The following is a 27,866-nucleotide window of genomic DNA, read 5'->3' as shown; positions in this document are numbered from 1 at the left end:
AAAAAGGCATTTTTAGTCATCCTACAAGTAATTTAGTTTCTTTTCATCCAAATTTAAATATCTCTTTTTAGTTCCTACCCCATTACTAGTTTGTTTGTTTTCACTCTTCTTTTTGTTAAAAAAAATCGCACAAAATAAGCAGTTAATATTGTAAATTGATTCTTAGTTATTTACTTACTTGTTTTGTATTTGGTTAGTCGTAATTGTAGGAAATAGAATAGGAATGTCATGTACAATTCTATTATAAAGCTGTAACTCTTGTTCTGTGAATATACAATGCAATCAATCCTTCCACATTTGGTTTCTCTTGATGGTATCACAGTAAAGTTTTATTGAACATCAGTTTTTCAATGTTTCCTTGACAAACACTCTTAGAAATTGATGGAGCATATTTTGGAACCACATTTCCTCACCTTTTCTTCTTGACCTACGGCCATCTTAAACTGCAGAAGGCGAGTCAGAATTATGTTCCGGGAATATATGGCTTCAAAGTCCACAAAGAGGAATGATAAATCTTTTAGCTGCAAAGTTGCTCTCTTGATAAAGAAAGGTAAAGGGGTCCAAACAATGTTGTTGCCAAAAGCCCTGTTTTCAATGTACGTTCTGAGTTGTTCATAATGGTTATTGTAACTTGTTTAAGTGGAAAAGTTCATATTGTTTCGCGTCATGATTGATATGTGGATGGTGGCCATTAATTTTATGAAGTAATTAGAGATTTTGAAGTGCATCGTGGGCCTTTCCATTTCCATATACGCGTACCTTCTTTCAAATTTCATGCTTATAAAAGCTGAAGAGCAACCTCAGCCCTACTTACAGAGTCAGTTTTGTTTTCTTTTAACTTTTCTAGTTTTACCACCGCTGCTATTTATCTGCCTTTCTGACTTGCTGAAAGGGACCAGAAGCTTTTCTACCAGGAAAAAAGTGTGGACAAGACATCTTATAGGAAACCAATAGATAGTGATATAAGCAGTAAACCGGTCTATAAATATATTTTGAGCAGAATTAGGTCTAATACTGGTTGAGGATATGGTAGTACAGAAAACTGTTACCAGCATTCTAGGGCTAATAGCTGTTATAAAGAACTACAGAACAGTTTGGTATCACTTCCATCATTATATTACATTCAAAAGGGTATAAATATTATATATCAGTTTCCATGGACAAACCTAGCTCCAAACTATTCAAGGGTCAGCTAAAAGAGTGGTAATCTCAAGGGCCATCCATCAGATCACAACAATCACCATGCTGCAGTAGTTAATTTCTCAAAATCACGATGGATATTCTGAATGCCTTCAGTAACAGAATTTGCTTCTGATTGCAGCTTGCTAATTTCAAAACCTTTGGCCACATCGATTGACATCAGCATCGCCCGTTTTTCCTGCAAGTGCTTCATCATCTTATCAATCTGACTGATTGTTTCATTATTTCGGGTTCTGTCAAGAGTAGACTCTGTTATCTGAATTTCAACTTCTTTTGATTGGTTCTGAAGCTGCCCCAACTTAACTTTCATTTCTAGCAATTCCTTCAGACGATGTCGTACTGCCTTGACATCAAATCCCAACATTTCCAAGTCAACTAGTGCTTCCAAATTGCTATCAAATAAGTCTCTAGGATCGCCAACTTGCAACTTGGAAGTCTTCTCTACCAAAGAGGCAAAGGTTATCATATTTCCAAGTGCAGATCCTTCACGACAAACTGCTTTACACTTCACCAGAGGATGAAAATGTGGCTTTTGCGGAAATCTTTTGAATATTTCCATGGATTCAATACTTTCCCAAAATGGAGAACTTCTCACAAAAGGCAAATGTGGACTGTCTTGTTGCTCAACTTGTGTTCCTCTAACCTCATTTTGTTTGTTGGCAGTCCTAGCAGGATTACCTGGAGAACACAATCTTGATATTAGTCAAACTAATGACACCCAAAGGAATCTATTGAAAATTTTCAAAATAGCTTACTTGAGCACTCTATGGCTTTTACAGAATGCATTTCATCTATGCACAGTGATAAAGGTTGATCATGGGCACATGCCGTTGCAGATATTCCGGTCACAGCCACCTGAACTTTTTTTGTTGAGTAATCCATTGCAGAATCCACAGTTTTTGACCCTTTCATCCCTTCTTCAGAACCTACAAATTTAAGAAAGACATGAAATTTTAGACAACACAAGATAAAAAAGAATAGGATAAGCAAGTACTTCCACGGGGGGAAAAACAATAAGGGAAAAGCATATCCCTATTATGTTAAGGTAACAATTTTTTTTTTGGTCTAGCAACACTTTGAATACATCCGTGGTTTCATTTTTTTCCCAACTGGAAAACTTTTTCAGGAAAGGCAAAGTGGACTGTCTTGTTGATCAGTGTCACCTGTTACACCAGTTTCAACCTGTCTTCCTCTGACCTCATTTTGTTTGCTGGAAAACCCTGCAGGGTTATCTACAATACAACCTTGATGTTAATTAAAGAAACCAAAGCCAAAGAAATACTTTTGACAACTTTCTCAATTGCTTACTTAAGCCCTCTATTATTTTCTCAATATCAATTGCAGTAGCTTCAGTTTCTGCTTCGACCATTGCATCTTCAGAACCTGAGATTTTAAGAAAGCTATGAATTTTATACTGTGCGGGATAACAATAAATAGGATTAAACAATTACTACCAACATTTTAAAAAGTGAGAAAAGGATATGGAAACCCCAATTATTTTCCCTTTTTTTTTTCTTTTTTTTCTTTTCTTTTTTTTTTTTTTTTTTTTTTTTTTTCGTCTACCAATATGTGGTACTTTTCCTTGTTGACTCATTTTGACAAAAGAAAAATCTTAAGGGACTTAAGTAGCTCCCTCACACATGATTCAGTTGCAGAATCTACACTCAGTATTACCAAAATCAGTGTATTTCTTGAATTCCAAAATCATTGTTTCTTAATTATGTTTAACTACCTCTATTCTTGAATCTTCCAATTTCATTTTCCTAATCACTCATCCAAATGTGGTAATTGACTCATATCTTTTTCACAACAAAAAATTATAGAATACAAAAGCAAAAGCATACCAGTCATGGGGAGCATTCAAATTAAATTGCACACGAGTTCCTGTAATTCTTTTTACATAAACCAAAGGTTTTTCCAGGTTCTGATGTACCATACCATTATCATTGACAGCTTGAGTCTTAGTCAATTCAACTTGAGCAACAACTCCAGTTCCATTGTGCTTCTCACCTGCCAAATATAGAATTTATTCAGGCCACAAGTCTTCTACTCCATTGTGCTTAATTCAGTTGTTAGCTACTCATTCCAGTCAAATCCCACATTGTTATTACAGGCAATTCAAATATATTATTCGTATCATCTGCAGCAAAAGATCCAACGCCATTATGTTCCTCAACCTCAACCACACATGCTGGTACACATTTGATTTTGTAAATATACACATCTATCAAGAATTGTGTAGCTCTGACACATTATACACACCTGTTGCTGGATCTTTTGAGTGTTCAACAAGATATTCACGCAGTTTTCCATTCCCTTTTATTTCACTGCTCACCCCATCTTCATTCCGTTCAACCTCCTGAATGAATCAATAAGAAATATGATGATCAACAAACTTGGGTTAGAGGGAAATAAATCTCAATAGGATGCCTCATAGTTTTTTGAATTAATTATTGATAAAATTAAAATAAAATATCATAGTTTTTTCTATTAACAATTGTCTTTAAAAAAACAAAAACAAAGATTTCTAGAATTATGGGCATGAGCCATCTTAGTCCTTCCTTTCACTTTTACAGCACCCTCTGAGGTATAATTAAGCTCTCTTGTGTTATGTAACACTCCTATATCAATATGTATATAATTAAAAAGAAAAAAAAATTAAAAAAGAAAAAGGAAAAAAAGGGGCCACTCTGTATTTCAACCATGACTACTTTAATCGCCAAATTAGCACGTATCCAGTTAGCTAACACGAGAATCATTCCTTTCTCTTGAGCATAAATGTTTTAATCCTTCTCATCATATTGGTCTTCCATTTGTTCGATAGGAAGCACAATGGTCTTGCCCTTCTACCCCAAAGCTTAATGCAGACTCTTTTGATACATAGAGAGATATAGAAGGAAGCGTAGCATACAGGCTCCAGATATACCTCTATGGAGAGCAGACATGATGTTCCAGCATGAGATCCCCCTGTTAGTTCAGAATCTGACCTCATTCCAGAAGATTCAATGTTGTCTAGTTCATACTCATCTTCAACATCTTCTTCATCAGCATTTTCGATTTCACTGCCCTTCTTGACTGCAACAATTTATACACATTTGGTTTAGTGGATTACCTTACCCAATGAATATGTTAATACAGAAATAATATCATGTAATGTTAATCAGTGCGGACATATGCCCCTGGCTATTGATATTTTCACCAGGCAATTCCAGTGGCCTGCTCCTCCCCTCATGTCTCACTCTTAGACAAAGGATACCAACTTCAGACTTTTGTGGTTTACCTTTTTGTTTATCAGAAACTATTGTTCGATTGTCCAGTCCTCCAACCTGCCGTTGCTTAGTCTTCTGCAATGGGAATAAAATGCATTCTGATTAGGACCATCAGGTGTCAGAAGAAACAAAACCAGAGGAAAAAATAATGCATTTTTGTACATCACTTCTTACATTCAAATGTATGCTTCTCAGCATAGAAACTCAAACTTACCTATGGTCCAAACATGTTGACCATCATACCCATAATTAACAAGCCATGACACCCCCTGTCCTTTTCCCATCATAAAACAAGACAAAAATATACATACCTTAAAGTAAGGAACCCAGTTTCCATCGATCATAGTAACCCGTTTTCTATTGATCATAGTAACCCATCTTCCATCCGTCCAGTACATGCAAGGCCTCAATTCTGACTGACTGTATTGCTTCACCTCCTCTGTGAATTTAAAACCGACCATATACTTATTTCCTGTAAGAACTTTTTTAATCACTCCAACCCACCAACCCATATCACAGAATGCATCCACCTTTTCCAGCAACCTAAAATCTCTTTCCGCCAACTTTGGAGGCTGAGGCCGAATCTGTTTGACACCTACGACCACTTTAACATCATAGTTGTTTGAGCTCTTATATTGAAGCAAGAAAGAGTTGACCCCTAGTTCACCAAGATAAATTGCTGGGAACCAAGCACAGAATAGATGTTCTTTGTTGAGATTCACTTCCACCGCTGTCCCAGGGCTGAAAATTGATCCCGCCATCCTCTTTGAACAATTAGTGAAAAATATCAGTTTTCTTTCTATTAGAAGCACAGCATATAGAAATTTCTATCATCCCTCAAAAATAGGAATCCAGATATATTGCAAATGAGAAAGGAATGAGCTGAAAAGGCATGAACTTCCAAACATATAAGTAAAGACCTCAATAAATCCAAACTTAAAACTCCACAAAATTACAAATTCCTAACAAACACCACAATATCAGAGAAGGCCCAGAAAAAAATTAGAAAGCACAAACAAACCTGATATCAAGTACTGGTTCGGACCAAGGACAACAAGCAATAAAAATAACAACTTTGGTTGATAATTCAGGAAAATCAATGGAATAGTCAAGAGAACCAATGATACTCATGACAACCGGTATTAAAGAAAACATGAACACGGATAAACTGCTCTTAAAAAGTGCAACAACATAAAAAGATTATCTTTTTAGGAAAAAAAAAATAAGAATCTAAAAGCAGAACAACGAAGGCAAGGCCAATGTACAAAAAACAACCTGCATGTTCTTAAATCATGAAAATCCATGTTAGAAAGCTCCAAAAACAATTCATTGCTAAACAAAAGAAAGCTCATGCAAGCATAAACCAAGTCCAAATCCTATATTAAAAAGACAAACCCATATGCATTATTAAAATGTAGAACTAGTACCTCCTTCTGGGCACCAACCCATATGCCGTCCTGCAAATCCCAATGAGGCCGCAGCTCAGAGCGCCTTAACTCAAGCAGATCAGGTGGGTTTTTGAAACCCACCGTATACTTGTCATCCTCAAACCTCATCACAACCCCCACCCACCAAGCATCACGGTAAGAGGCGTCTACGACGTCGGCTGGCTCCAAGGGCTCGTCAGGATTGTCAGGAGGCGGCACTGGCCGGATAGAGCGCACGTCAACAAGCTCAGTGAGTGGCCTGTTTGGGTCATCGTCAGAGACCAGACTCTCGTACTGAACCAGAGCCTTGCTTGAGTTGCCAAGGCTCCTCCTTTTCTTCTTTGGTGAGCGATCTGAGGGTTGTGGGTCAAGGATTATGGCTGGGAACCATGCACCTTTGTACCCGTCTTCGTTGCTGCAAACTTCTACCTTTGAATCCTTGCTCAAATGCGCTTGGCTCCGCTTCACAACCATTTTCTTGTTTTCTCACACTTTTTAGTTCTCCAAAGAAAAACAGATGAAAAAAAACCTTTTTAAGTACCACATTGATGAACGCCAAAGTAGGAAAGGTGATAATTTCAGAGACCTTTCACAGACCTCATAACCATTTGCGATAAAAATAGTAATATCTAGTCAAGGTCGATAAAAAGAGTAGTATTATTTAGTCAAGGTCAAGTTGAACAATTTGTCGCGTAGATCAAATTTTGTTGGAAACGACAGGCTTTTAGTCGACCCACTGAGAGTTGATGGATTGGATTGGATGTTTGTTGGGCTTCGGCCCACCTTCTTACCAAACAAATTTTTTTTTTAATAATACTGGCTGATCAATTCATATACGACACTTTCACTATAGAATTTCAAGATTGAGGATATAACAATAATTCTTTAGTGAGAGAGCCTTACCAATTTGATTCAACAACTAACCTATTTAATCTAATGGTTAAGAAATAGGACCTAAGAAAATCAACTAACCTATTTGATCTAATGGTTAAAAAATAGGACCAAATACCATAAATAAGACGCTCACTATAGAATGACTCGAGGATATAGTATTACATACAGAGAATTGTTTGTTACCAGCATTCTAGGGCTAATGGCTGTTATAATTTAAAAAAAAGCTACAGAAAAGTTAATCTAAAGGGTGTAAATATTATATCATTACATTCAAAAGGGTATATATATATATATATATATAACAGTGTCGAAGGTTAGCAAAAGGGGTGGTAATCTAAAGGGTGTCATCCATCAGAATCACAACAATCACCATGCTGCAGCAGCTAATTTCTCAAAATCACAATGGATGCTCTGAATGCCTTCAGTGATAGCATTTGCTTCTGATTGCAGCTTGCTAATTTCAGAACCTTTGGCCACATTGATTGACATCAGCGTTGCCCCTTTTTCCTTCAAGTCCTTAATCTTCTTATCAATCCGACTGATGGTTTCATTGTTTCTGGTTCTTTCCAGAGTGCACTCTGTGATCTGAATGTCAACTTCTTTTAATTGGTTATGAAGCTGCCCCAACTTAACTTTCATTTCAACCAACTCCTTCAGACGATGCCGTACTGCCGTTACATCAAATCCCAACATTTCCAAGTCAACAAGTGCCTCCAAATTGCTATCAAATATGTCTCTAGGATCGCCAACTTGCAGCTTGGAAGTCATCTCCACCAAAGAGGCAAAGGTTATCATATTTCCAAGGGCGGATCCTTCACGACAAACTGCTTTAGACTTCACAAGAGGATGAAAATGTGGCTTTTGCGGAAATCTTTTGAATACTTCCATGGATTCAATACTTTCCCAAAATGGAGAACTTCTCACAAAAGGTGAATGTGGACTGTATTGTTGCACAACTTGTGTTCCTCTAACCTCATTTTGTTGGTTGGCAGCCCTAGTAGTGTTACCTGGAGAACACAATCTTGATATTAGTCAAACTAATGACACCCAAAGGAATCCATTGAAAATTTTCACAATAGCTTACTTGAGCACTCTATGGCTTTTACAGAATGCATTTCATCTATGCACAGTGATAAAGGTTGATCATGGGCAGATGCCGTTGTCAAGTAATCCATTGCAGAATCCACAATTTTTGTCTCTCTCATGGCTTCTTCAGAACCTGCAAATTTATGAAAGACATGGAATTTTAGACAACACAAGATAAAAATGAATAGTATAAGCAAGTACTTGCCAAGGGGAAAAGCCAATAAAGGAAAAGCATATCCCAATTATGTTAAGCTAGCATTGTTATTGGTCTAGCAACATTTTGAATACATCCATGTTTTCAATTTTTTCCCCAACTGGAGAACTTTTCAGAAAAGGCAAAGTGGACTGTCTTGTAGACATTACAACAATATTAAGGGATTTAAATGTAGCTTCACACGTGATTCAGTTGCAGAAAGCACACTCAGTATTACCAAAAGTCAGTGTATTTCTTGAATTGTGAAATCAATGTTTCTTAATTATGTATCACTCCCTGTATTTATTGACTCTTCCAATTTCATTTTCCTAATCACTCATCCAAATGTTGTACTTGACCCGTATCTTTTCACAGCAAAAAAGTATAGAATGCTAAAGCAAAAGCATATCAGTCATGGGGAGCATACAAATTAAATTGCACACGAGTTCCTGTAATTTTTTTAAATAAACTAAAGGTTTTTCAAGGCTGCGATGTACCATACCATTATCATTGACAGCTTGTGTCTTAGTCAATTCAACTAGACCAACAACTCCAGTTCCATTGTGCTTCTCACCTGCAAAAAAACATAACTTATTCAGGCCACAAGTCTTCTATTCCATTGTGCTTAATTCAGGTTGTTAGCTACTCATGCATGTCAAATCCCACATTGTTATTACAGGCAATTCAAATATATCATTCGTATCATCTGCAGCAAAAGATCCAACGCCATTATATTCCTCAACCACACATGCTGGTATACATTGGATTTTGTAAATATACACATCTATTGAGAATTGTGTCTCTCTGACACATTATACATACCTGTTGCTGGATCCTTTGAGTGTTCAATAAGATATTCAGGCAGTTTTCCCTTCCCTTCTATTTCACTGCTCACTCCATCTTCATTCTGCTCAACCTCCTGCATGAATTAATAAGAAATATCATCATCAATGAAATTGTGTTAGAGGGAAATAAATATCAATAGGATGCCTCCAAATCCATACTTATTCCAGAGATTAAGTAAAGCCAAATACATTTTTTGAATTAATTATAGATAAAATTAAAGTGAAATATTATAGTTTTTTATTAATAATTGTCTTCATAAAAACAAATCCTCTAGTAAGGTCAATATTAAATATTTGAAGAATTACGGGGATTTTCCATTTTAGTCCCTCCCTTCACTTATACACCACCCTACGAGGCAAAATTGAGCTCTCTTGTTTTTTGCAACAATATTTCTAACTTTTTTTTAATATATAAGATTAATGTAGACTGCATTTTTGATAAATAGAGAGATGTAGAAGAAGCATAGCATACGGGCTTTAGATATACCTCCATGGGCAGCAGACATGATGTGTCAACAAGAGATCCCCCTGTTAGTTCAAAATCTGACAGTATACCCAAAGATTCAATGTTGTCTCGTCCATGCTCATCTTCAACATCTTCATCTGCCTTTTTTATTTCACTGCCCTCCTTGACTGCAAATAATTATACATGTTAATATAGAAACAATATCATGTAATGATACTCAGCTTGGATATATGCCTCTGACTATTGATTTTTTCACCAGGCAATTTCAGTGGCCTGCCCCTCCCCTCATGTCTCAATCTTGGCCAAGGGATATCAACTTCAAAATTTTGTGGTTTACCTTTTCGTTTATAAAAAACTATTGTTTCATTGTCCAGTCCTCCAACCTGCTGTTGCTTAGTCTTCTGCAATAGGAATAAAATGCATTCTAATCAGGACCATCAGGTGTCAGAAGAAACAAAACCAGAAGAAAAAATAATGACTCTTTTTTTTTTTTTCTTTTTTTTTTCTTTTTTTATTATTATTATTATTATTTTTTAATATATCACTTGTTACATTCAAATCCCCTCAGATGCTATCAACTTATAAAATTCATATAATGAGGGCAAGTTAATGAGGTTTTGTGAGGGAAGACTTGACTTATGATTTTGTTTACCCCGAAAGGAACACTCAGCAATAGGAGAATACATACCAACAACACATTTTGAGAGTTCACTTACCGCACCATCTCTAACTGGGGCTTCTTTGCTTGATGTTTTAACTGGCGTTCTCCTTCGAAATAATTGTGCGAAAGATACGGAATCTTCTGAATGTCCATATATTAACTTCTTGGACAGACCTAGAATGGTTGCATCATCGTTAGGTTTCTGATTAATTTTTAGTTTGTTTTTGGTCTTTCCATAAGGTGATTTATCAATGCAAGGACTCAAGTCCTCCGACTGATTCTTCCACGAAATCCTCGAACAAGGTGTTTTTTCTTCATTATTATCCTTGGTAGCACCTGAACTTTCAAGTGCTGTAGCTAACTCAGAACTACTGAAACTCTCACATGTGAGCTTTGATCGTACTTCATAGTCCCTACTAAAGTGACCTTCCTGAAAAGAAAGGGCAAAAATTTAGCCACCCACAAATAATTTGAGACCGTATATGCTTCTCAACATAGAAACTCAAACTTACCTATGATCCAAACATATTTACCATCATACCCATAAAGTAACAAGCCGAGACAACCCCCTGCCCTTTTCCCATCATAAAGCAAGACAAAAATACACATACCTTAAAGTAAGGAACCCAGTTTTCATTGATCATAGTAAACTGTTTTCCATTGATCATAGTAACCCATCTTCCATCCGTCCAGTACATGTGAGGCCTCAGATCTGACTGATTGTATTGCTTCACCTCCTCTGTGAATTTCAAACTGACCATATACTTTTTTCCTGTAAGAACTTTTTTAATCTCTCCGGCACACCAACCCATATCAAAGAATGCATCCACCTTTTCCTCCAACTTAAAATCTCTTTCCGCCAACTTTGGAGGCTGAGGCCGAATCTGTTTCCCACCTACGACCACTTTAACATCGCAGTTGTTAGAGCTCTTATATTGAAGCAAGAAAGAGTTGACCCCTAGTTCCCCAAGATAAATTGCTGGGAACCACGCACAGAATAGATGTTCTTTGTTGAGATTCACTTCCACTGCTGTCCCAGGGCTGAAAATTGATCCTGTCATCCTCTTTGAACAATTAGTGAAAAATATCAGTTTTCTTTCTATTAGAAGCACAGCATATAAAATTTCTATCACCCCTCAAAAATAGGAATCCAGATATCTTGCAAATGAGATAAATGAATGAACTGAAAAGGCATGAACTTGCAAACATATAAGTAAAGACCTCAATAAATCCAAACTTAAAACTCCATTAAATCACAAGTTCCTAACAAACACCACAATATCAGAGAAGTCCCAGAAAAAATATTTGAAAGCACAAACAAACCTGATATCAAGTACTGGTTCGGACCAAGGACAACAAGCAATAAAAATAACAACTTTGGTTGATAATTCAGGAAAATCAATAGAATAGTCAAGAGAACCAATGATACTCATGACAACCGGTACTAAAAAAACATGAACACGGATAAACTGCTCTTAAAAAGTGCAACAACATAAAAACATTATCTTTTTAGGAAAAATAGAAATTATTTTAAGGGGAAAAAAAAAATCTAAAAGCAGAACAACAAAGGCAAGGCCAATGTACAAAAAACAAACTGCACGTTCTTAAATCATGAAAACCCATGCTAGAAAGCTCCAAAACAATTCATTGATAAACAAAAGAAAATTCATGCAAGCATAAACCAAGTGCAAATCCTATATTAAAAAGACAAACCCACATGCATTATTAAAATGTAGAACTAATACCTTCTTCCGGGCACGAACCCATATGCCGTCCTGCAAATCCCAATGAGGCCGCAGCTCAGAGCGCCTTAACTCTAGCACATCAGGTGGGCATTTGAAACCCACCCTATACTTGTCATCCTCAAACCTCATCACAACCCCCACCCACCAAGCATCAAGGTAAGAGGCGTCTACGACGTCGGCTGGCTCCAAGGGCTCGTCAGGATTGTCAGAAGGCGGCACTGGCCGGATGTAGCGCACGTCAACGAGCTCAGTGAGTGGCTTGTTTGGGTCATCGTCAGAGACCAGATTCTCGTACTGCACCAGAGCGTTGCTTGACTTGCCAAGGCTCTTCCTTTTCTTCTTCCGTGAGAGATCTGAGGGTTGAGGGTCAAGGATTATGGCTGGGAACCATGCACCTCTGTAACCCACTTCGTTGCTGCAAACTTCCACCTTTGAATCCTTGCTCAAATGCGTTTGGCTCCGCTTCACCACCATTTTCTTGTTTTCTCGATATTTTCTTGCCTTTTCTCACTTTCTCCAAAGAGAAAAACAGTACTATATTTAGTAACAGAGCGGTCAAGGGTCAAGTTTTGGGTGAAAAACTATAAGATTTTTTTGGTCCGTCCAGGACTCTCAAATTGTCTCTCTCTGGTGAAACGACTCATCGAAAATTTTGAAGGATTTGTCGTGTAAAACAAGTTTTGTTCGAAACGACAGGCGTTTGTCCCACTAGGAGTTATTGGATTGGATGTTTTGGTTATCCCTAGACCCAAAGTACTGGTGTAGTTTTCTTGGGCTTCAGCTTACCTTTATACCAAAGAAAAGATTTAAAAAATATTAAAGCTTGCTTCTATTGTAGTTGATTTATCTATTGAAGCAGTTTCACTCATTTGTTAGAGCAAGTTCACCTTAAAAGGTTAAGGCAAGACAAAGGCAAGGCAAAGGCTGTCACTATTTACGTGAATAGTGACAGCTTTCTTTTTTTGGTTCCACCCCAAATGGCAAAGGCAAGGGCAATTACTATTTATTTTATATTTTATATACTTAAACCTTTAATTTTGGCATGAGAAGTGAAAAATAAGACTAGGTATTTATATATAAAAAAATTCTGAAAATTTTTGTATTTTTTTAAATTTTTTTTAGTTGTTGACGTCGTTAATGATGTTAGCAAACTCAGGCAAGATTTGCCTTTGGGCCTGCCCAAGCTTGTGGCCCCCAACAATTGCCTGATGTAGCCTTTGTGCGTTGGAACCAAAAGATGGGTTTAGGCCCCCTGCTGCCCGGGCAAACCAGCAACGTTGGACATGCTCTTAGAGCAGCTCCAGCAGATGGGGGAAGGGAAGGGCTGGGGGGGGGGGGGGGGGAGAGGTTTGGATCAAAAACCACTTTCCAGCAGCAAAATCTTGCCCGGACGCGAGGTGGGACTCAGCAACCCTAGCTGGCCCGAGTGCCAGCCCGAGTTTGGTCGCTAACGTTAGCGAGCTAATGCGTTGCACGCGCCAACATTAAAAAAGATTTAGAACGCGCTGCTACAGTGCCGCCAACGGCTCTCTGCCACGTGGCTCATCCTGGGCTCTTCGATCTGAATTTTTCCTCCAATCCAACGACAGCCAAATTTTCTGGAATAAAAAAATCGAAATATTTTTTTTCTATAAATACCAACCAATACTCTTCACTTTTAACACCAAATCCTCATACATTTTTTTCTCCTTCTACTATTTTTCACTTTCTACTCAATATTTTTTTCACTTTCAAGTTTTATTTTCTCTATCATATTATGGCTTCTTCTATTGAAACCGAAGGGGCATGGAGCACGATGGAAGATGTTTTCTTGTGTGAGTGTTGGGTCCAACTTTGTCATTGTCCCATAATGGGCAATGAGATGAAATTCTCTCAAATGTGGAAAAAAAAATTCATCAAGAATTTTGTGAAAGGGCAATTGGTTCGACCCATATGGAAATGACATTATCTAGTAGGTGAAAAATTATCAATAAAGAGTTGGTGAAATGGAGAGATGTCTTGGCAAAAGTGATGGACAACCATAGAAGCGAGGAAAACCTTAGCAATGACGTAAATTATTTGTAATTTTCCTTTTATTAATTTCTATGTCATATTCAATTGTATTTAAATGTTTCTTGCAATTTATATATTTTGTTAATATTTCTTGTATTTCCAAATTTATTTAAATGTTTCTTGCAATATTTATATTTTGTTAATATTTCTTGCATTTCTAACAAATTGTTAAAATTTATTGCATTTTCATTATTTTTTTTATACTTGTTGCATTGCCAATATTTTTAAAAGTTTCTTGCATTTCCATTTTTTTTTATACATGTTGCATTGCCAATATTTTTTAATTAAAGTTTCTTGCATTTCCATTAATTATTTTTTTTATACTTGTTGCATTGCCAATATTTTTTAAAGTTTGTTGCATTTCCCTTTTGTTTTTTATATATAGATTATGCAAGTACAAATGTGGTTTGGTGCTACTGGACAAGGCAAAAAAACTTTCAACCATTTCGAATGTTGGGAGGTGGTGAAGAATTGTAAGAGATTTCAAATTATTTCAACGGATCCTCAGGTGGTGTTGAGTGAGACGTCACTCCATGATTCAACGGCATCAGATTCACCAATGGATTCTCCGATGAGTCAAGACTCACCTATCCAAAAGGAGCCGAGGCCTATTGGGAGGTAGGCGGCGAAGAGATGGAGTAATTCTACCAATAATGCATCTAAATTTTTGGAGGAAATTTCAAAGCACCAAGCCATGAGAATTGAAATGGACATGAAACAACAAGAGCACGATATGGCAATTCAACAAGAATATGCAAAAGAAAGTGAGTATATATGACAGGACCCGACCCAATTTCCGCTTTGGAATTCGAGCCGAATCCTGTGCGTGTCCGACACCTGGCGAATGTCGGGCACGAATGACCTTTTTACCCTTTCTTTTCCAAATTCTTTTAAAATTTCCTTCCGACTTCTGCCGAAAATTCGGCAGAATCTCCCCTGTATTTTGACCATACCCAAAGTCTTCCACCTATCAAACAATTTCAAACAACACACCAACTACCAGACTAAATCAACCAACAGGTCTCAACTTCAGTTTTTCATGCTCAACAAGATATCAGAGCCTTTCTATACAAATTTACCATTTCAAGAAAAAGTTACGGCGAGTTCCTACACTTTGGTGGTGGGTCAGGAGCTAGGATGATGGCCCGAGTGGTTTCCTTCGTTCTTCTACGGCCTGGGGGCGAAAAACAAGTTAAAATTGTGAGTGGACCAAAAATAATGTTCGTGAAAACATTTGAGAATATAGTAACCCCCGTTTGAAAAACATAGGGATATAAAAACCATCATTTGATCATAATCAACTCGAGATATTCAATTAAACACAGATAAATGTAACTACATAAATGTTCACATACTAAACAAAAATATAACCGTGTAACACATGTTGAGTGTCAAAGATACTGATAGAAATAAGTGAAATAACAACTGCACTAAAAAGTTTTAAAAAAATCCTTTTTAACTGCCACCTAATTGTACCCCTGTGATAGCTGTCAATTCCCTGGCAGGTCTCGGGCGTCACATAGGCTACCCGAGCCGCAAACTGGCGAAATCAGGGGACTATGATCAGCCTGATCCGCCGGCAGGTCCTCGATGACACCAAGTCAGCTCGAGTCGCTCAGGCAGGATACAAGGGACCGTAGTTAGCCTGATCCGCAATCCTGGCAGGTCTCGGGGACACAGAGTCAGCCGAGCCGCAATCCTGGCAGGTCTCGGGACACCAAGTCTGCCGAGCCGTAAATCCTGGCACTCACGGTTCGAGCGTCCCCGAAACTCGTGAGGCAAGTCAAGTGCACTGACTAACTGAAATCAGACCGGATGTCCGTCGACATCGATCCAACTCTTGGTAATCACCAAATAAAGAGTGGGTACATGGTGGTCTAAAATGACTATCTCTGATAAAAATCTGATATCCTCTGAACTCTGGTAATTTTGAGCTAAACTACTATTTTTGGCTCAAAAATTTCAAATCTGCTGCTTGGCTAATTTTAATAAAAATAAAGGTATTTTCACACTAAAATTCATGCTATAACACTTATTCAAGATCAAATATAAAATATAATTATAAAATCTTTTTAAGAAAGAAAAGTCCACTCACTGCTGGTCCGAGCTAGCTGGACCCTTCGAAGGTCCCTCCTGTGAGTTAGCTGGACTCCTGGTGCCTGATTATCCAAGAATAATAAATTAATAAACTGCTGGATAAAAAGAATTTAAATTAAACACCCTGCCCCCCGGCTCCTAGAAATACGTGCACTCGTTTCAAGTTACTCCTATACCCACCTTATCCCTTTTAGACACTTGGACCAGTTTTGGAAGGTCCGATGCTCAACTAAGCGATAGACTGCCAGATCGGCCGACCCGGGACCCGTGGGGTCCACGATCTCCGATGGTCAATCTAGGCTTCCCTGAAGGTTTCTCACAGAGGAGGAATCATGTTCTGCGAATTTGGTCCCAATCAGACGGTCGGATTGGCCAAAATCGTGTTATCGCTTAAAATCCAAACCCTAGCCCCAGGGTTCGCGATTTCGGAGTATCCGGGACTTCGATTCGCAATCCGTCGAATCCTACGTGATCCTGAAATCACTAGACCGACATATCCAAAATTCAGCGCGATCCAACGATTAAACGACACTGCACCCACGGATCACGCGATATGGAAAATCTGTTCGGGGCTCAAACGGACTCCGAATCGAGATCCGCAAAATCCTACGCGCTCGTGACGACACGAGGACCTCAAAACAGTCCAGAATCATGCCACCCCCCTCGCCCACGCACCGCCACATGCGCGGGCAGACCGGGTGTCCAAAGCGATTAGGGTTCACCGAAAAATCTTGGAACCGAGACTCCAAACTCCTACCCTAGGTAAAACACCCCATTTGGAGTCACTTTTGTTCTTGGACAACCCCCAAAAAGTGGCCGGAAATGGCCGATCACGGCGGCCGAAGTTCGGCCGATTTTCAAATCGAAAATTGAGCAACCTAGAGGTGAAATCGATCTAAACCCTGCCAACCATCAGTTAGAGCACGAGAAATAGGTGGAAAACCATACCTCACTCGAAAGATTTGGTGGCGAAACGAGGGAGAACGGATGAGTGGAAGTTCGGATGAAAACCGGCAAAAAAACCTCCAGTTTCCGGCCAAATCCCGGCGAGCTGGGGTCGGCGACGGCCAAGGGAGGAAGGCGGCGACGAGCTGGACTGAACGGCACCAACGGCGGAGGTCGCCGTGCCCTGTGGCGGCGGCGCGATGAAGCTGAAGGAGGGAGGGCGGCTGGCTCGCTCGACGGGAGAGGAGAGAGAGAGAGAGAGGAGAGAGAACTGAGGAGAGAGAAGGGAGAAAGAGATATAAAAATCTGAATTTTTCAAATTACCGTTTTGCCCTTCGCGGTATTTTGTTCGTATTTTCTTCGTTAAAACTCCGATTTGGGTCTACTCTATGTCTACAGACTCGTTTCGCCGTGCTCTACGCAGCGGCGCAAACGGAATTCCCAAATTCTTTTCCGATCAAAAAGTCAAATTTTCCTCCATTAAAATATGCGAGGGCAAAATCGTCTTTTGGCTATAATAAAGAAATCTTAATTTTTAGATATTTTGGTTTGGGTTCTTACAATATACGCAAAGAAAGGGAGTATGCACGCCAAGAAAAGAGTATGTACGCCAAGAAAATATTGAAAAAAAGGATCGAGAAACCATGACCATGGAAAAAGGATCGAGAAACCATGGCCATAGATACAAGCCATATGTCCCCTGAAACAAAACAATTTTGGAAGCTAGAACGAAGGGATGTTATGAGACAAAGACTTTTTTGTGACGATGGATCTAGCAATACGGATTGGTTAAATTATCAAAACCATTAAGTTAGTTTGCTTGCCTTTCATTTCATTGTATTTTAATTTTTCGTTTCAAATATTAGTGGTAATTGATGTATTTTATTTTATTAGTTGTATTGATTTTTTTTTTAGTGAATAAAGAAAATATTCAACAAAATTCCTTTTTATTCAAAACATTCCATACATAAAAAGCAAACCACAAAGTATAAAAAATAAACAAGCCAGAACCAAAGTATTAAAAAAACAAAGCATAACTAAAAATACAATATAAACATAATAAATTGTTTTTTTTAAAAAAAACATCCTCACTTCACTTCATTCACCCTTATTGCCTTTCACCACCCATAAATGCTCTATTAAGTCAACTTGACGTCGTTCATGAATATAAGACGATTGCATCTCCGTGTATCGATCAATCATACTGAGCATGAAACGACCGTCCCTAACAACGGTTCATGCTGCACTGGTTCTCCATTTGGTCCCATGGGTTTTTCATAAATTCTTGTAAGGTTGTGTTCATGGGATCCAGTTTGTACACATCTTCAGCATCGTAATCATACTCATCCCCCAAAATCATATTATGGAGGATGATGCATGTCATCATTATGCTTCTCATCAAAGAGACGTGATACGCCCCTAATAATAGCCCACTGGGCTTGGAGGATACCAAAGCACCTCTCTACATCTTTTCTGTAACCCTCTTGATAGGTAGCAAATAATTTTTGCTTCTGGGATCGGGGATGCAGAATTGATTTCATAAATGTGGTCCGCCTTGAGTAGATGCCGTCAGCTAGATCATACCCATTCTGGTAGACAGTATTGTTAATTTGGTAGGTAATATTCGGGGCTTCATCTCTCAAAACATCGTTGAACACCGGGGATTAACCCAGGACGTTCAAGTCATTTTGAGATCTGGCAACTCCGAAGAAGGCGTGTCAAACCCATGTATCGAATCTAGTGACGGCTTCGAGGATGATACTTTTCTGGCCTTTTCGATTTCCATAATCCCTTTGCCAAGCAGTTGGACAATTTTTCCATTGCCAGTGTATGCAATCGATGCTTCCAATCATTCTTGGAAAACCTCGAGCCTTAGCTTTTTGTAAAAGCCGTTTGTAGGTCCCTGGGCGTAGGTCTGCTCAGGTAGTCCCTGGTGTATAGAGTTTCCACTGCATCACAAAATTGCACCAGGCTCTCTAAAACAGTGGATTTCCCTATCCGGACAATCTCATCCACCTAATCAGCAGATGACTCATACGCCAACATTTATATCTCAGTGTGAACTTTTGCTCAGGAAGAAGTCCTAAATTTCCAGCAGCATTTTTTTTTAAAAACAAAGTATTCATCATAATTGCAAATATCATGCATGACTTTATTGAACAAATGGGGTTGCATTCTATATCTTCCACGAAAATGAACATCAGAGTACAGAGAAGTTAGGATAAAATCTTCTTCCAGAAGATTCTTACCCTGAGAATGTTTATGTCTGTCCACATTCAGGCCACGGCCTTCTCATGAACCATGACGGCTCTGGTTTTCTTGATCAAGCAAAGCCACTGCCATGCCAAGTTGCTCATCTAGTTTTCTCTGAGCCCTTTTGCTTGCAGCTTGTCTACGCATTCTTTCTCTAGTTTCTCGCTCTTGCCTCTCCAGAACCTTTTCCATGTCTGTCATTGAGAATGGAGAATGAAATCTAAAATATGAGAAATGAAAATGTATAGAAGATCTGGTGTGGGAGGTATGAGATGAGCCTCTGGTTTTATAGAAAAATTTGGGCAGATAGAGCTGACACATGGCACAATTTTAGAGGATGAATATCTTATCTGAAATTTGAAATTTGAAATTTATCTGAAATTTGAATTTGAAATGTATTTGAAATTTGAAATTTGAAATTTGAAACCGAAAATCTTATCCAATATGAATAGTATTGACACGTAGGAACCCAAAAATCTTGTCCGAAAATATTATCCAAATTAATTATTTAAGTAAAAAAAAGTTGTAAAAAAATAATAAAATGAATAGTATTTGCCATGGCGAATGGCAACTTCTGGAAAAACATATTGCTTTTTGAAAGGGCAGCCACTATTCACGTGAATAGTAGCTACCCTAGCCCTCCCTCCCCTTTGCCATGACAAGGGGCAAAGTTCTGGAAATGCTCTTATGGCAAAGGGTAAGAGAAGGCAAGGGAAATTATTATCCACGTGAATAGTGGCAACCCTTGCAAAAGGCTTGTTGTGTTTCCACCCATTGCTATGGCAACCACTATTCACATGATATATGAGGAGAGGAATTTGTATAGAGTTTTGGTGTGGGAAGTGAAAAATATGAGTAAATATTTATTTTAAAAAAATTCTGAAATTTTAGTATTTTTTTTAATTTTTGTTTATCGATGATGTCAACAAACCCAGACTAGAGTAACGGCTAGTTTTGCCTAAAGGCCAACCCAGGCTTGTGGAGCCCACACCCAGCCTAGGCAAAAAAAGCCCGCTTAAATGCCATTTTCATCTTGGGCCCCTCTTGCCCCAACCCTAGCGCACTGCTGGATCACTCTTAGACAAATGATTTCCCAAAATTAATTGGGATTAGCAAATGATTGATTTCTTCATTTAAAGTTGTTAAATGACACTGGACCATCCAGACTCTTGCGCTTATTTTATTCTTTTTTGGTATAAACATTAGCCCCCGATTATTTGGGCCATTAAGAGTAAGGGTGGGGCATGAATCCGGCTAAATCGATGAAATTGGCCGAATCAAATTGTAATTACTAGTTTGGTTTGATTTTGACTAAAAAAAAGTTAAACAATTTTAAAATCCAATAGGACTATATTTGATTTGGTTTAGTTTGATTTTGAATTTTTATAAACCGGCCTAAACCAAGTAGGATCGTTTATATGTATATTTATTTATTTATATTATATTTTATATGTGTTATATTTAATTAGGTAATAACTATATATGGATATTTGAATTAAGCTATATTAGTTATTGAAAATTTAAGTTTTATGGCATCTTGAGCTAAGGATGGTTCGTCCTCTAGAAAATGATTTAAGTATGGAGCAAGTTGTGAATTTGTTGGCTGTAATTGGGCTAACAATATTGAAAAAATGCAAAAGGAAAGAGAATTGGGTTTATGTCCAAACCAATCGAACCAAAGCGTCTTAAATTGGTTTGATTTGGTTCAGTTTCCTTTATGACTTTTGTCAAAACTGAACCAAACCAAAATGTTATATTGTAATTAGTTCAGCCTAGTTTTGAGGTAAAACCAATCTAATCTGGACTATGCATAACCCTAATTTAGAGACAACAGAATGGGTCAAATAATGAACCAAGCCCAAAACACCAAAAGCAATTGAGTAGCCCCTAATTGTGTAATGCCTCAAATGATTTAGGAAAAAAGTTACTTTTGGTCCCTGTACTTTGATTCTATCGCAAATCAAGAATACAACCAAATTTCATCCAATTTCATCTAAAATTCAGTCCAAAATACCCCTCCACATAATAGACAAGTATTTATTCCGTCAACAAGTTGGACGAAAATTTGGACATATCCTTAAATTCCAATAAAATCAAACTACATAGGTCAAATTGCCATAACTGAGCTAAAAGGACGAGAGTGAAAATTTCATCAAACTACAAGGACAAAAAGTGACTTTTGCCAATGATTTTATGGTGCTGATTTTCCTTTAATTTTTTTTTTTTTTGGTGTTGTTGTTATATTTATAAGGCTTATTTACTGTAATACCCCCTAAAACTTGGATCAAATCTCACTTTACCCCCTCAAATTTAAAGTGACCCACTTAACCACCTTGACCGTAGTTTTGTGTTCCACTTTACGCCTCACCGTTAACCACATCCAAAGACCGTCAAAATTGATGACGTGGTAAGGGTGTTTAAGTAATTTCATATATGTGGCTTATTTTCTGAGTTGATGATATGGCAAAGTAAAGCTCGCAGCACAATAAAATAGGGATATTTATAGAAATGTCACATGAACTTATACCTTAGTTTCAATTTGTCACTTTAAAAAAAAAAGAAAAAAAAAGAGAGAAATGTCACCTGAATTTTTCAAAATCTATAATTTGTCATATGACTTTAACATCATCCAATTTTTCATCCATGATTAAAGGTATTTTAGTCTTTTTATTTTTAAGGGTGGTTAAAAAATAGAAAAATATTATACAAAATTGTATATGTTTTAAAATAAACCATTAAAAATCAAGATTCTTTCCTACCAAACGTTAAAAATTGGAAATTGCATTTTTTTTTCTATCTCCCTGTCGTCTCTCTCTATTCTCCCTTCCTCCCCAACCACAACTCCCCTCTCATCTGTTTTTTTTTCTCCCCCAAGACCTGAGCACCTCATCCCCACCTGCAACCCACCCTCACCCTCTCCCTCTATTTGACTCCAGATAAAACTATCTTGCAACCCACCCCCACCCTCTTCCTCATATTTAATTATGAACAAGAGTTACCCAAGTACATGAATATATGCAATGGGTGTGTGTAAACACTCTAAAATAGTACATCGAAATTATTCCAACATTAAACAATAAAACATTAACATCACATAGAGTAGACTACTATGACTCTGAACAAAAGAAACACCGCCAGTTCTCAACATTACAGGCATGGAAACAGAGGAGAGGGGAGTCAAATAAAAGGAGAGGGTGGTGGTGGGTTGCAGGTGGGGATGGGGTGCTCAGGTCTTAGGGGAGAAAAGAAAAACAGAGGAGAGGGGAGGTGTGGTTGGGGAGGAAGGGAGAATAGAGAGAGATGACAGAGGAGATGGAAAAAAAATATGCAATTTTCAATTTTTTAATGTTTGGTAGGAAAGAATCTTGATTTTAATGGTTTATTTTAAAATATATACAATTTTGTATAATGATTTTTCCATTTTTAAACCACCTTTGAAAATGAAAAGACTAAAATACCCTTAATCATGGATGAAAATTTAAATGATGTTAAAGTCAAATGACAAATTATAGATGTTGAAAAATTTAGGTGACAAATTAAAACTAAGGTATAACTTCATATGACATTTCTACAAATATTAATAATAAAATATTCTTAGTCTATTAAAATATTTAAAATAAATATCCTAAATTAATTTAAAAAAATTTAGCTAGCTCCATCTTCTTCACATCGCCACCACCATCCCTCCCAGCCCAGCGTGCTCTACTCTCTCCTCTGATCTTCCTCCTCTTCCTCAATAATAAAAACCATCCAACAGCTAATCCAACCTTAAAATGTATTTTCTTTTCAGATTTCAATGTTGAGCCGAATGGTAAAAACAAATTTCGAGATCACCCATGAAGTTTGATTTTGCATTCTAGGGTTGTTTGAGAGTTGAAATCAGATGAACATGAGAAGACATCAGAAGGAGAGGTGGAGTGTGCATCGGGGAAGGGAGAAACAAAAGAAGGGCGGCTCGAGTGGAGAGTAATTTCATAAGTTGGTGGTTTGTGGCTGAGGTATTAGGTCTTCGGGTTTGGTGACATAGAGAGAGAGAGAGAGAGAGAGAGATAAAAGAAAGACACAGAGGGGCATAGCAGGTCGGTGGAGGGACACACAAGGGCAGAGAGGAGTGCGGGGTTGTGGCTGGCTGCGTTGGGTTTGTTATTTTCTCATCTGGGTTGGCCTTAGATCTTCGAGAGCTGATAGAAAATGTTGGATCCAAGAGATAAAGTGGGTAATATTTCGGGCTTGAACAAAGAAAACACGAATGATAAAAAGGGAAAGCGAAACAAGCAGCTAGGTGATGATTTGAAACAGAGACTATTTCCCAAAACATTGGGACCTTTCATCAGGCAAACAAATTCCAGTTGCACTAAAAACTGATCATTGGGATCTTTCATAAAGGAACATGTAAACTATAAAAGAAAATAGCAATGGAAATGTGGTCAATTAGATCCACCAAACCCAAAGGATACTTCTTTGACTTTGCATCTCTGTCCTTAATTTATGTTCACAATTTGCAAATTTGGGTTTTTCTCTTTTTCTTGTTTGTTTCTCTCTATGATATTCATAACCACACGGATGAAGATTTGATTTATTTTATGTGAGGATCTAACAACCTTGTTTTGTAATCATAGGGAGAGGGAGAGACAGAGAGCGGCAAGGGGAGTGGTGGGGGATTTGGGCGGGAAGGGTTGGGGCTGCTGGAAGGATAGTAGTTGGTTTTTAAATTTGCAAATTTTTAAAATAATTAATTTTTTTAACTTTAAAAGTAAATATTTTTTATTAATTTATATTTGAGAAGCATGTGGGGTCCACTTTTCCACATAAGATGTTGACTATGCTCCACAATTGACTAATGTGTGTGATTTTACCATAATGACCCTACCACGTCAGCATTTTTGACGGTCTTGTTAATGGTGAGGGGTAAGGTGGAATAGAAAACCACGGTCAATGACTCAAGGGGGTTAAGTGGGTTTAACTTTTTTGGGAGGGGGGCGTAAAGTGAGATTTGACCAAAATTTCAGGGAGTACTACAGTAAATAAGCCTATTTATAAATCAAAAGTCGTTTTGAGGGGTGATGGAGTTCAAATCCCGAAGTCTTCAAAATTGCTTGTAATTTCTTTTTATCTTCTAATTGATTTCTTGTAATTGTATTGTCCCTGATTAACATACATGCCTAAAAATTCTATATCTTGTTTATGTGGTTCTATCTTATTCTTGCTAATAACTATACCAGGCTTAATAAATTATTGTAAAATTATTTCTAGGTGTTTTCTATGTTCATTCATATTTATGCATGTACAAGTATATCATCTGCATATATATTACAAAAACTATTATACTTCTTAAAAAATGTATCCATCTTCCTTTGAAAGATTGATGGTGCATTTTTAAACCTAAAAGCATGACTAGCCATTGAAAATATCCTTTTGGACAAGTGAACGCTGTCACTCAATTGATTCTTTTGCTAATTTAATCTTCCAAAATCATGATCAGATATAGAATCAAATTTACTAAAATATTTACTATCTTGAATTTTGTTTATAATCTCAACTTTATTTGGTAACTTATATCTATAATCATATTTTCAAATTCTTGCTTATTTTACAAGGTATATATGTTGTCTTAATGGTTAAATCTAGGTTAATAATATCTAATGTTGCTATTATCTTATTCTTGCTCCATTGTAACTGACGGTCTTCTCCTATATCTTATTTGCATTTTTTTTAATGGTGTTGTTTGTCCTAGAGTTGAATATTCATGCTCAAATATCGTATCATCATATTCTAAACTATTTTACTAATATATTTTTCTATGGTGATTTTGTTTTTTTTTACTATAAGAAATTTTTTTTTTGTTGTTTTTTTTTTTTGTAAAGTAAATCCAACCCAACCTATTTTGAAATCCTCGCTCCATCCCTGAAGTAAATTCAACCCAATCCATTTTGAAATATTGGCTCCATCCCTGAATCCACCACAATCGGTTCGGTTTTATTGCAGGAAGGAGTTTGTTTTTGTAACCTGTTGCAAAAAGCCCCTTTAATCTAATCTTCCCTTAACAAGATAAGAGAAGTTTGATTTCTGTTAAACAAGAAACAAGAAATATGAATAGAAATATCTCTTACACGCCGTTTCACTTGTTAATAAATAACTAATTAAAGCACACGCTTCAGTTTTGTGTGTGATAACAGGAATTTAACATGAAAATCATATGATACATTTTTGTACAATTTAAGGGAGATAAAAATAAACTCAAGAAGGGACTTGTAGCTGAAGTGGTTAGGAGCATCCATCCTTACACTGAAGTCCAATGTACGATTCTTCCTTCCCCCAATGTCGCTTGTGTAAAAACTAACCAAGGTAGCATATCTAGTTTATGATCTCTCCCTCTTCTTCCTCAGCTCTCTCAGTTCCCCCTTCTTCATCATCTTCACCACCACCATCATCATAATTACAAACATCATTATGATATTCATAATCATTGTTATGAACTATTTCAACCATGGAATTGTCACTGCCTTTAGAAGCATCTTTCGCTGCAAATGAAGACAGTTCTTCAGCCATGTCTTCATTGCACCCACTTTCTTTAACTGCTACCGTAGGAAATTTCAAAGGTTTTTCAGGACAATCTTTGAAGAAAGAGTTTGTCACCATGAACCTAAACACCTGCAGCAGACGGCTTCTATCTCTCTTTATATCTGCACTAAGAAGTTTCTGCAGTAAGGTTGGCTCCCTTTTGCTGAAAGAAGGGTCATTAGATGAATCCTTGTGATGAGATTTTTGCCTCTTGGCAAACCGATCCTTTTTATCATATTTTTCTCTCTTACCAAAATTGTTTGGTAATCTCCCCTTCTTAGTGAAATACTTATTGTCTTCTCTTCTATGCCCTTGATTTGAATCTTCAAGGTAGTATGATGGTATTTCGGCAACTTCAACTCCCAACTCAGCCTGCTTTGTAAGAATCTCCTTCAGTTGCTGCAACAAAGTTCCTTAACATTTACTGAATGTTGATAGTGTATTTAACTCAAGCGACAAGCTTAGATACAGACCAGTCAGAAATTAAATTGAAACATCAGAGGTTTTTTGAGCATGTAAGAAAAGAATAAAGAAAAAAACAACACACAATAAATTTCCTGCACTTTTGTATTGAATGGATTAACTTGGGGCAGGGAGTTCTCATGACACCTTTAACATAAAAGGGCTTTCTCCATTTTTATTGTAATGATCACAATGCCCCTCCCCCCTAGACTATCTACAGTAACCTGCAATCCGGAAGTTAGCCAAAGTCTAGGCAAAAGTGTGCACATATTAGGGAAGAGATATAACCAAGAAAGGCAGTCTCGAAGAGCTTTCATGACATAATCTGGATATAAGCCAAATTTCAGGTTTAATGAGATACCCATGATCTATTCGAGTATCAATTAAATTTATCTGACAATGTGTTAGAAACATGCACAAGTGACCAGTTATTATAAGAGGCAAAAAGCAATCCAAAACTAGCTCAGTTGGTCCAGGTGTCAATAACTTGAGCAAAAGTATTGCTCAGTCTTGTTCAATGATTATAGTGTACAAACAATCAGAAGAGAGAGAGAGAGAGAGAGAGAGTTAATAAGCATACCTCTCGTCGCATTTTGGCCTCTCTCTCAATGACCTCTGAGTTTATCAGCTTTTCACTCAGCTTCTGCAAGTAATATTTTAATATCAGGACATCTACATTAGATTTGGAAAGTAAAAGCAGGCACGTCTCAGTCAGGCAAACCTTCTCTATGTTGGATTTTGATGGGTAGTGCCTTCTGCGTTCTTCACGCCACCGCTGAATCTCTTGTTCAGTATAGGGCAAAGAAAGAGATCTTCTCATTTGAGACAGAAAGAATTCATGTCCATTCGAGAAAAAAGAGTGATGAGATTACATTAAGAAACTGTAGTAACATATAAGAGTGATCATACACAAGGAGGCAAGAAGTAAAAATTATGGATGCTGTGAATGTAAAGCTAATTCATGTCTGTAAATTTTTCCATATATTGCTATGTAAAGCACAAAAACATTTAAATTTTCAACTCCTATCAGTGCTCCTTGGAAGCAGGCAATCAGTGTAGAAAACTTTAAAAGTTTTGGAATTCACAGAAGACAGAAATATCAGTCATCTTAACTTACACCCAGGAAGTCTCCTGTTATCTCTATCCTTGAAACAGATCAACTCATCTTATAGAAACTTTATAATGTCACCAATTTTCAGATTATATTAAAATTGATATTTTCAAAGACTTTGGAATTAAAGTCAAAATATGGTTGTTATTGAAAACATTGGTCAATTTTCAATGCTAATGTTACTGCAGCAGAGGAAGAACAAGGACCCAGTTAATGCTGTTGATATAGTAATTAGGACTGTTAATTTGGCTGAGCTATTTCAAACCCTAACTTGTTCATCTCGAACTTTTTAGGTTGACTGTCTTTGAACTTGGACAGAGCTGATTATGTAAAAAGCTTTTAGGCCTGAAAAATGGAATAAAGCATAGAGCAGCCCAATCCTATCAGTCCCAACCTATAATTCATGTTTTAAATAAGTTTGAAACTGTTGATTAAAACCAAATCTTCAAACTATTCCATGCTGTCAGTGTCTCAGCCCAAATACAAGTCTACATGATGGGCTGATTTCGATCTCAATGCCTAGGACTGAAGATCAGGTTGGGATGAGCTCAGCCAAAGCACATCATATCTTGGTGAAGCTCACATGTGCCCTCAGCTCG

General features: G+C 37.4%; 3 protein-coding genes across 4 annotated transcripts; all 3 read right to left on the bottom strand.

Moving 5' to 3' along the window:
* Nucleotides 1-955: 955 nt before the first annotated feature.
* On the bottom strand, nucleotides 956-6,481 carry LOC117620248 (DUF724 domain-containing protein 3-like). Of its 2 annotated transcripts, XM_034350393.1 has the most exons (10): nucleotides 5,897-6,481; nucleotides 4,781-5,233; nucleotides 4,481-4,544; nucleotides 4,127-4,275; nucleotides 3,463-3,559; nucleotides 3,139-3,210; nucleotides 2,509-2,583; nucleotides 2,364-2,432; nucleotides 1,956-2,126; nucleotides 956-1,878 (listed from the first exon to the last, which is right to left on the bottom strand). In XM_034350393.1, the coding sequence occupies exons 1-10, from the start codon at nucleotides 6,368-6,370 to the stop codon at nucleotides 1,238-1,240; spliced, it is 2,265 nt and encodes a 754-aa protein (XP_034206284.1). In that variant the 5' UTR covers nucleotides 6,371-6,481; the 3' UTR covers nucleotides 956-1,237. The 2 variants fall into 2 exon arrangements, with proteins under 2 accessions (XP_034206284.1, XP_034206285.1); XM_034350394.1 differs by lacking the exon at nucleotides 3,139-3,210.
* Nucleotides 6,482-6,924: 443 nt separating this feature from the next.
* On the bottom strand, nucleotides 6,925-12,388 carry LOC117618994 (DUF724 domain-containing protein 6-like). The gene is made up of 9 exons (XM_034348807.1): nucleotides 11,787-12,388; nucleotides 10,653-11,105; nucleotides 10,097-10,471; nucleotides 9,718-9,781; nucleotides 9,402-9,547; nucleotides 8,892-8,988; nucleotides 8,572-8,643; nucleotides 7,875-8,009; nucleotides 6,925-7,797 (listed from the first exon to the last, which is right to left on the bottom strand). Exons 1-9 carry the CDS (start codon nucleotides 12,258-12,260, stop codon nucleotides 7,157-7,159), a joined length of 2,457 nt encoding a protein of 818 aa, XP_034204698.1. The 5' UTR covers nucleotides 12,261-12,388; the 3' UTR covers nucleotides 6,925-7,156.
* Nucleotides 12,389-25,221: 12,833 nt separating this feature from the next.
* Nucleotides 25,222-27,582, bottom strand: LOC117619300. Its single transcript, XM_034349220.1, has 3 exons — nucleotides 26,878-27,582; nucleotides 26,737-26,799; nucleotides 25,222-26,093 (listed from the first exon to the last, which is right to left on the bottom strand). The coding sequence occupies exons 1-3, from the start codon at nucleotides 26,974-26,976 to the stop codon at nucleotides 25,488-25,490; spliced, it is 768 nt and encodes a 255-aa protein (XP_034205111.1). The 5' UTR covers nucleotides 26,977-27,582; the 3' UTR covers nucleotides 25,222-25,487.
* Nucleotides 27,583-27,866: the final 284 nt, after the last annotated feature.

This window comes from Prunus dulcis, chromosome 2, assembly GCF_902201215.1.
Source record: "Prunus dulcis chromosome 2, ALMONDv2, whole genome shotgun sequence".
Lineage (NCBI taxonomy): Eukaryota > Viridiplantae > Streptophyta > Magnoliopsida > Rosales > Rosaceae > Prunus > Prunus dulcis.
This window is presented reverse-complemented; position numbering and strand designations above follow the sequence as displayed.